This window comes from Toxotes jaculatrix, chromosome 20, assembly GCF_017976425.1.
Source record: "Toxotes jaculatrix isolate fToxJac2 chromosome 20, fToxJac2.pri, whole genome shotgun sequence".
NCBI lineage: Eukaryota > Metazoa > Chordata > Actinopteri > Toxotidae > Toxotes > Toxotes jaculatrix.
Genome location: NC_054413.1, coordinates 11,545,627 through 11,556,057, shown reverse-complemented (window position 1 = coordinate 11,556,057; position 10,431 = coordinate 11,545,627). Strand labels below are relative to the sequence as shown.

The window sequence follows — 10,431 nt, the reverse complement described above, 5'->3', positions numbered from 1 at the left end:
ACCAGTTATGGTCACTTAGACAAAACATTCGCTTATTGCTCTTTACAAAAGTAGAGTCTTGTCACATATAAGAAACTTCCTTTTTATTTCCAGTAGGATTGATTCTTCCTTTACTTGAAATGCCTAAAACAATTAAGCTGGTACACCAAATAAAACAGGTCATTTATGTCTATTCTGTGCTTGAATTTGCCATAAAAAGTCAATAATAGGAAGTTTTTCTAAAAAAAAAAAAAATGTGGAGGAGGGATTCCTGTGTTGTGTTCCTTTCTCTTAGTTTTTCTATGGCAGTGAATCACTCTATAGACCACTCCTGAATTCCTCCCTGGGGTAGCAATTTGGTCCCATCATTCTCCAACCCTCAGACTGTATTGGGTATTTCAGCAAAGAATTCCCTCTTCTCCTTAGACCACTTAGGTTTATCTAATCCTTTTCTCTCCAGAGTTTATTAAAAACAGTCTAGTGTTTTAACTTTATTGAGAAGCTACTTTTACTGTGCTGTGACAGAACCTATACTAATACATGTTAACATCCCAGTAATTTCCCCTCATGAAACAGACTAGAGATTTTTATCAAATGTTTGTTCAAGCATCTTGAAAAAAAACCCTCTATTTGAGAGAACTGTTGACTACAACAGAGCTGTCCTCATATTGTTTGGGAGAGATAAAGGTGGTGTGTTTTCTAATGACCCCACAAACACTACGGGACGTCACCTCAGAGCCTTATTTTCTCCATACAGTGGGGTAGATAACAGGTGTAGCAGCTGTCTGTGAAAATTGCTCTTTTCTCACAAGCATTTTACTTAACAGAACAGCCTTCCACAGGAGATTCATCACTGCTGTCATCAACTATTATTTATTTATTTTTTTTTATTTTTTTTTGGTTCAAAATTTATGGGCCATCAGTCATCACTGTTATTTTTATGAGCTGAATGATGGCTGTAAATTACCATGCATGACATATTGACAAACCCATTTGCAGTCCTTGTGGAGAAAGAGCACTGTCATGACAAAACGCGTGCTGAAGAGGTGGATGGAGTGATCAGCAGGCAGGGGAGGGAAAGGATGGCACAAGGGGAAGTGATAGAAACAGCAAAAGGGAGAGAGGGAAGAAAATGATATAAAGAAGCAATGCTTAAGTTTTGGCATATCCTTGACTACAAATATAAAGTCATACTTTATACCTGTGGTAGTGTATTGGCCATAAAACAAGAAAAAAGACCTCTTTCTGTCTTCAAAGTCACTCTCTAACTATAAGGTTCTACTTGCCTGCCAATCAGAATGCACACAGGTGAACCAGTCGCATTCGTCCCCTTACTGTGTGAACTCGTAGCTGTTTCACTGGGGCTAAAGTTGCAGAAAAGATTAGGAGATGGCACATAACTAGAGGATTTTCAGAAACCTTAAAGTTGGTGACTTTATCAATGACACTGTGAATTGTACTGCTGCAAACACCAGGTAAGTTGAGTCATTTTTATAGCGTTTTATCTTGGGGTCGAAAAGGCAACATTTTAATAAGATGGAATTTGAGATAATTCCAGTTCCCTGCTGCTAAATATTTTAGTGCTCTAACGCCAGCTGTGCCAGATAAGGTTTGTGTCTTTCTCTATTGTGTGCTGGAAGCATTACCTGAATGCTTTCTGCAATGAGATGCAATTTAAATAAAAGTTGCATTGTCAATAAAAATCTTAGTTATACTGTTTGCAAAACCTTATGAATGTTATTGTCATGCCAAATCTTTCTTCACCTGCAATGTTTATTTTTTTTTGTTTTTGTTTGTACTTTAAAAATGTGTTGCTGAATTGTTGCCTGGGGCCAAACATTGTGTATAATAGTTTTCTTCACTAATAAAACACTTATTTTATGTCTTAAAACAACTAAGCTGCCTGCAGTTTCCAAAAAAATCATTGTTTTCTGCTGCACCTCCGCAGATAGAACTTTATAATTCCAAACACGAGGTGAGTTCTCAGAATTGGAAGGTGCTATCAGCAAAACACCTGTTCTTTAAAAAAAAAAATTAAAATATTTGATGTTAGCCTACCTTTAGGGTGCTTGTTATTTTGACCAATAAAAGCAAACTTTGGTGCATATCAGTTTCGCTTTACCACTTTATATCTCTGTAAAACTCTATAAAACCACTGAGAACGTCGATCTAAAAACTTCAGGTCATGATTTTTGTTCACCCCAGGATTATTTGTAATAACTTTGGTGATCATTCTCTCTAGTAGCATCATCAGGTCAGAGTTTTAATTTATCCAGTACTTTTGTTTCATGACCATATGCCTGCAAACTAGTGGCATTCGCATTGCTTAGCTTTTGATTTCAACCACTGATAATACCAACAGAACAGGTGGATCTATTGTGTCATTTTTCTGGAGGCGCAACTCAGTTACTGGGTTGTTTTGGAGCCTATGAACCTTTAATGCAGAAGCATGACACCAGCTTAAGTGATGTTTTTACACCTGTAAAGACATAGCCATTGTAGTTCTTTTTAAATGACTTGCATTTATGCTATTTCTTTTGCAGAATGTGAATGTATATACGCACCTAATCAACAGCATTATGGCCCCTGCATCATCATTTGAAATGAATCATGTGTTCAGAGCAAAATGTGGAAATTACTGTATACAGTTAATCCCTAATGAAATATGTTGCCGCTTCTGTTTGTATTACTGACTGATAATGCATTTTTTTAAAAAAAACTGACCCACTGGCTGAGTATCCATGATGATAGCATGCTGGCTGTCATAGTCAATTCCTCATTTGACGAAAAAAAAAAAAAATAGACATTATGAATGATGGAGCTGTCTGTAATGAATTTTCCATTTTCATCCACCATTTTCTTAATTTAGAAAAATGTTCCCAGTAGTAGGCTAATGATAATCACACATTATGCCCTGGACAGATGACAAAGACTGAGACATGATAGTGACAAATGCAGACAGCCAGACATGGAGGGCAATTTTTCATTATGAAAATATTCTTTAACTAGTGTCTTGGGGATATTTCTAGGTTTTTATTTCTTGTTCATATAGCAAAAAAACATCACCAATAAATCACAGTCATTACAGTGGAAAGTATTTAACAGATATGAACAGTAGTCTTTTTTCTTTTTTGAGTCTTTTTCATGCTGGAAGAGCAAAACCCAAGGAACTATCTTTACAGTTTGGAGGTAGATTTAAGCAGAGAAATACAATGGAGGGAAAAATACATAACAAACGTTTAAATTCTTGGGAACTCATCTGTCTCTATCACTTCCATTTAGTCGAAACATTTGGACCTAAGTCTTCTAGAGCTGCTCATCCATGTAAACCAAAGCACAAAAAAACCCAAACAAACAAAAAAAACTAAACTTGAAAACCAGCAGAGCAGCCATTACTCAAACATTCAGTCTGAAGGGAACTCCGGCAGAGATTCATTTCTGCAGGACAACTCTCCAGAGCGCAGCTCACCATTGTTTAATGATGGAAGAAATGGAAGGAGTCACTGATAGCTCAATATTCCTTTCTTGCAGACTCAGACCTCACGTGCCGGGTCTTATGTATAAATTGTCTTCATATGAATAAAGAATGCGGAAGTGTATTGACTGGCCGGAGCAAAAATCCAGACCTGAACGCTTAAACATTTTAGTGAATTGAGAATGATGAAGGGAGAAGGGCGCACCGTGCATAGGGCTACCACCACCTAGAGAAGGAGGGGGGCACTGTCTTGCTATAAGAAACGTGTAGAGAGGGATAGAGAGAGAGAGCGAGAGCGAGAGAGAGGGAGACGCAAAAGACTGAGATAAGTTCAGCACCACGGACAGCGCGCGGAGCGCTCGAGAGGGAGAAATCAGTTGAGTGGATTTGAGCTGCGCACAGTTCCATATGCCTCCTTGAACTACTGGAGCCTATATTGTACCACACAGACACAGCCAGCCTCCTCGCCCTGTGCAGGTGGAGACACGGTTGTTGTTGTTGTTATTGTTGGTGTTATTTTGTCTTAGACGGGCATCGCTAAATAAGGAGGGGTAGATAGCTGCAGAGAGAAGTGCGTTTCGCTTGCAAGAGCAGGCCAGCCTGTTTGTCGGCGCGATCCTTACATCATCTCTTTATTGGAGAGAGAGGGAGAGTCAGAGAGACGTACAGAAAGAGATACAGGAGGGAGAGAGAGAAAGAGGGAGAGGGAGAGAGAGAGAGAGAGAGAGAGAAAGAGAGTCTGTGCAGCCAGGTTCTTCTCCGCCAGTCCTCAACTGCGAAGCGAGTCTGACGGACCGACTAGCGTTACCACCACCCCCCTGTTTCTTTTTTTTTTCCTGAGTGTTTCCTCTCTCTCCCTCTCCCCGTTCTGCCGCGTCCACACAGACCGCGAAGATGCACCGGCACCGTCCTGCCCGGGGAATGACGTTGTTACCGCCGGTCGCTTTGTGGATTTTCTGCTATGTCAACGGCGTGCACGGAGCTTTGCCAGCCTCCTGTAAGTTGTCATTTATTTAATTTCTTTATTTATTTTTTTAATGCATTTGTGGATGTGTCACAAACCGCCTGTCGGGTGAGACTGGGTATGGATGAGAATGGGAACGGAGCGAGCTTGACTCTGGAGCAGAGCTGTATAGAGGCAGCAGTAGAGACTGTGCGTTCACCGGTGGGGCTGCAGGTATCCCCATTGAGGTGCCAGCTGGCGCACTCGGGAGCTTAAGAGTCAGGCTGAACCCGGGAAGGTGGAGAGAAGGAGAGAGAGAGAGAGAGCGGGCTTACGCTCTGAGTTTAGACCTGCACGTGTTAACTTCAGGATCTCTGGCAGACTGACTTCAGCGCCTGGGATTTCTGATCACGGGTTTTCAGCACCTTCAGAAAGAGCTGGATTACTGAATGGCATTTCAGCGTGCCAGTAGTGGTTTGCTGTTTTTTTCTTCTTTGGGACAGAGTGCGAAAAGTTTGAAACCATTTCACAAATGTTTAGAGATTTTTTTCTCCCGCGGATTAACGTTATGTAAGAACGTTGCATTTGCTTTCAGACCATTGCACTGCATTTGCATCGAAGAAAATCCAAATACAGAGGTTTTGTTGAATTTCCAAAAGATATTTAGGAGGGAGTGATGGTCCTATACTGAAGCTGAACCTTCACTGTAAAGATTTTTTTTTTTTTTTTTTAACTTTTAGCTTGTTCCTGCAGTCTGATGGAGGTAGTTCTAATTTGAATTTTAATGGGTCTCTCCTCAATTACCAGGTCTTGGCCTATTTTAGCCAAAAAAAAAAAGGTCAAAGAAAAACTTGGAGGCAACTTCTGTAGTTCAAGAGGATGGATGTGATTGCGCGGTTAAAACCTCACGCTTAAAATTTACGCTTGGGAATGCCCCAGGAAGATCCATTTCCTGACTTTGCTTGCTTTATGTTCCTGTAATATTCTCAATGACATTCTCAGGCATTTGAGATATTTACTGTAAATTGTATGAGCTTATTTGTTGGCTTCTCATTTCATTCTCCTGATTCTTCCCATGGTGTATTTTTAAACCTAACAGCAGCCTGGCATTTTTAAAACTTTAATGTGCTGTTAGTGTTCCGATCCATCTTAGAAAGGATCTGTTATGTTGTGGTTCCTCATTTTGCTAGGATCAGCCACACTTGGTTTTCTGTCATTCTATCATTTTGCTGACGGTGGCTGCGAGCCGGCTCTGAGGGTTCAGTGTGACCGATTCCCCCGGTGATCGCCAGGGCTACATAATTGTGTCCGGGGACGCGCCTCATTAATCATCCCATAGGACAGACAACAAAGACGAGACGCTGTGAGCCGTTTGTGCGCCCCGGTGCGCACACAGCGGCGTTTGCGTGTGCGCATCGGTTAGTGTGACAGAAACAGGGAGAGTTAGAGGAGATAGCCACTGCGTGTTTTTCTTTTGCGTGTGCGCATCAGTTAGTTTGACAGAAACAGGTAGAGTTAGAGGAGATAGCCACTGCGTGTTTTTCTTTTTCTTTCTTTTTTTGTCAAAGCTGTTGCTACTAAGAGTGACCTCACTGCCAATAGGTGTCATAGTGACAACAGTTTATTTATTGATTCATTTATGGAAATCCTCAGTCCCCTTGCACTCTTCAATAGGCAGGTCTCACTGGGTCAGCCTCTGTGTCCCTAGATTAACAAGACATTCAATGTCTTGTTAAAGGACATTTCAGCTGTGGGCTTGAACAAGGTTGATTTAAAGGCTCACAATGAATGAGAGTATAGACCTGTTGAGTCTTTCAGACTAGAAAGTTTATCTATATACCTGTCATTTTTACATGCAATCTTTCTGTAACCTTTTGATATATGTCACATAATGAAAAATAAGAGAAAAATATGGCACAAAAGGAATATCCATATGTGTGGAGAAGGATCAGGGTAGGATTTACAAGATAGGAGGCAAGCAAGAGTGTGTGTGTGCATGCACATGTGTATCTGACCAGTAGTCCCGACTTCCCTCCCTCCTTAGGGACTATGTGTGAAACACTCAGGGGAACAGACAATGTCACTGTAACCAATGGTCTGAGGCATGGACCTAGAAAAGATTAACATTTCCACCCTACCAGGGCAAACACACTCACACACTAAAAGTCAGTGGGCTGGTTGACCCACCGACTGTGTGGAGTCTCCCAAGTGCCCAGTGAAAATGCTGAGGTATGCGTACCAATATAAGAAACACAGAGAGAGGGAGCAGTACAGAGATTTATATGTGTTTTTTGTCCTTTTGTACACAGGTTTACGTTCATTAACATGTTCATTTATATGTTTGTGCATGTATGGTCTCACAAATGATTGCATGTTGCACGGTAATCCAGGGATTTTCTCCTACGCAAACTTGGCCTGAAGCATCTGTCAGCTTTATGCTGCATTCTTACATCGTTTAATTGGCTAGCACAGTGGTATCAATTGCTAAACATACCACAAAAAACATACAGAAGAACACACTCAGAACTACACTCAAAATTGAAACATTATGGAATTATGGAAATATACATAAACATATGCAAAACGTATGTTTTTGCTCTATTTGTGTTGTTATTGATAATTGAGCTATAGGTCCCACTGTAATTACCAAAGAACATAGATCTCTGTGATAATTAGTCCTACATTCCTTGAATGTGATCAGATCAGTCAGTTTTTGTTTGTGTTGAACAGTGTAGGGACAATGCTAATCCTAGCCTGGACACAGTGCTTAGTACTCGCTCTTCATCTCTCACCTCCGTCACTTTCTCTCTTTCAACTTCTCCCAGTCTCCTCATCTTGTCCTGTATCTCTTCCCTTCCCAAAACTGAGCTTTGATTGATGCAATCATGTTGTTTCCTCCGTCAGTGAAGAAAGTAAACAGATGACAAGTTAAAATCAGTTTTCAACACATATTTATGTGTAAATACACATAAATTGTATTGTCATCAATATAAGTAAGTAAGTAAATTGTTGCACTTGATCCCGTTGAAGGGTCCGCCATAAACCTTCTCATGACCTTTGCATTTGGGTGTACCAAACAAATTTGGTTTTGGGGGGTGTGTAGTCAATTGACAGAAAATCAGTTGCCTCTACGGACAGTAAACTGGATGTCTTTGAGATGTGGACTGTTGGTCAGGACAAAATAAGACACTTTGAGTTGCACCTCTGTGTAAAATGCCAGGAAATCAGTTTCCCAAAGCCCAAACAACTAATGAATTAACAGAAATAATGATCTGCAGATTAATCACTAATGAACACAACAGTTTGTTACAACCCTACACAGCATAAACCACACCTTCAGTTGGCAACATTATGGTACAGCATGGTCCAGCACTAACAGCTGTAAACTGCCTTGATTTAGAAATCAAAATCCAACAAAACACCCCTTTATTTGTCAATATTAACAATACCACAGGCTTGGAGTTTTCAAATCTTTTGTTAGCAATATAATGGCCTAACCATCTAAAAACAACCTTGGTGCTGTCAACTTTAATTTTAGCATTGCAAGGGGAAGAAACCTGAGATGGAAACATTTTAACAAACATGTCAACCCGTGTTGCAGCATTCTGTTAAAGCAGTGTTTGTTTGTTTGTTTGTTTTTTTCTGTGAGTTGTCAGGAAATGCAAGATGGTCTGACAATCCAACTTCCTTGCAGCTGTTTTTGGTGCAGTCTTGTGTTAAAAGTTAAAAATATCCATTCGGTTGTCAACAATTTTGATGAAGCATGGTCTCTCAATTCAGCATCTTTTCACAAGTCTACCGCTTTTCACTTCACATGGCAGTAGTTTTTGAATTGTTTGCGAAATCATTGGTTATTTTCCTGAAGTGTAGTTTTTCCCTGGTCTGCTATTAGGTTTTTGTTTTATTCAGTTTTGGACCAATTTATCATTTTACCTGTTCCCCAGAATATTCAGCATCAAAATCAATAGTAGGATCATTCATACAGTTTGTTCTTCAACATCCGTACCTTGGTTGAGAGTCTGTAAGCACCAAGTCGAAGGAAGAGCTTCTGAAGCGCTTCAAAGAAAATTTTCAGTTCCTGAGGATAACCGAGGTTCAGTGCATATATTATGGCCTGTCAAGAGCACACGTGCAGAGGCGATGTCTCCCAAGTCACACAGAACTTCAACATCCTCCATCAATATTCCAACATTGGCTGGAGGAGTGGTGGCATCACCTCCACCAACAGTGTAGATGCCACACCTGTCAAAAGAGTTGACTAGTCAACCTTAACTTATAATTCCATAATGTTTGCTACCAATAGCAAAAAAAAGCCTGAAGGGCGGGATTGGGATTTTTTTTCTTCAATTGGATACTTTCAAAATCTTACTTGCTTACTATTACTGGTTTCTCCAAAGTTGCCTACCCCAGTTTTAACTCGGGGAAGATTCGGAGGTCAACAAGAAGCAGCAATGTGGTCTTTTGCATGTGCAAGGCCTCTTTAGCATCTTGATTGTCTTCTTCATTGGCGTTTTACGACAGCTGATATTGCATTACTGCCACCCTCTGGATGTAAGATGTCTCTAATTAACTTAACTGGTATGTGATTAAACAAAACATGAATATTTTGTACAGAGAAAGAGACACAAAATTACATGGACTTTGTTAGAAACAAATATTTAAACTAAACAAAGATATTTTAAGTAAGCAGATAAAAAAAACCCAAATAGCGTAAAATCCACCTCATTCACTTTTTTTGAGTGTGCAAACACAAGCACAGGTGCTCACACAACTGAAGAAAAGTAGAATGTCTTTGTCCTTGTTGTTCTTCAGCTGTATGCTCTAATGAGTTGTCACTGTATAGTATGTAAATTTGTCATTGTTGCAGTGCGAGGTCTCTCATCCCCCACCCCCACCAGGATGTCTCATAATCATTGGGACATTCATTTTTCCATTTGCAATTCAAATGAACATGTTTCTCTGATTAAGATGGTTCACAGAAAAATTCAGACAGTAATATCAGCTCAGTGCATATAATATATTTATGTGTGACGTACTGCAGCTAAAGTATATGTACAGTTTTTTTTTAATTGCAACTATTTTCTGCTTCTACCTCGTTACTTGAAACACCAGGTCTTTTCTTTTATCTGCCTTGAACTTTTCTTCTCTGCTTTGCACCATTGCTATTCATCGCGCCCTATGCAAAGGACAGGGTTTACATTTTTAACATTTCCAGAACCATAGTGTGAAAAGTAAAGGATGGGCCTTTAAGTCACTGTATTAGTGACACTGTAGGTGGCTAAATGGGATGCCCCCAGAGCCTGTCTGATATAGAATCAGATTAGCCTTTTCTCATCTCATTAAGCGTGCCAGGCCATTTGACATAGACATCAATCTGGTTGCACCTCCAGGGCCATGCGGGGCAAGTCAGGTTTTCCTGTTCTTCAATATTATTAATTTTATACCATGTAAAACAAAATGAAGACATTTAGTTGCATCTTGTTGTCAATGCAAATGTTCTTAGGTGAGGTTGAAGCGTTCAGTGTTCTCATTATTATATTTGACTGCATGTATGTGCTTGTGTGTGTGGGATGGTTCCCATTAGGAGGTGGTAATAATAGGATTAAGTCTGGAGGAAGCAGACTGGTTTGGCTCAGATTAGATCAGGTCAGTGCTTGGAGTTTAGCTATGTTTGGCCCCTGTGTGTGTATTTCTATGTGTGTGCCTGCCTGTGTTTTGGGCATTTGTGTGTGTGTCCACATTAGTTGGTTTATCATGCATCAAGACTAGTGAGTCAGAGCGAGGAAACCAGGTGTAGTTGTTAATTGCACTGCCATTTCTCTTTTCCGCCCTGTCCACCTCTGTCCAAATTGCTCTTTTCCTCCTACTTTATCTATTGCTTCTTTGCGCTCCCTCCATTTTCAATAAATCTCACTCAGTCTCCTTCTAGTTTTTCCTTGCTATTCCCACCTGCCTTTTTGCCTTTTTAAAAAAATCCAATCAAAAAAGGGGAAAAAAAAAATCTTTGTACCCTGAACCGTTTCTTTCAACTCTC

The 10,431-nt window shown here is 40.2% G+C and overlaps 1 protein-coding gene across 1 annotated transcript in view; it reads left to right on the top strand.

The window, feature by feature from the left end:
- The first annotated feature begins 4,348 nt into the window (after positions 1-4,348).
- cntnap2a (contactin associated protein 2a) overlaps positions 4,349-10,431 on the top strand; it is a 313,547-nt gene continuing 307,464 nt past the window's right edge. Inside the window, exon 1 of the mRNA XM_041065446.1 lies at positions 4,349-4,451. Coding sequence (XP_040921380.1) covers positions 4,349-4,451 — 103 coding nt within the window. The remainder of the gene's footprint in view (positions 4,452-10,431) is intronic.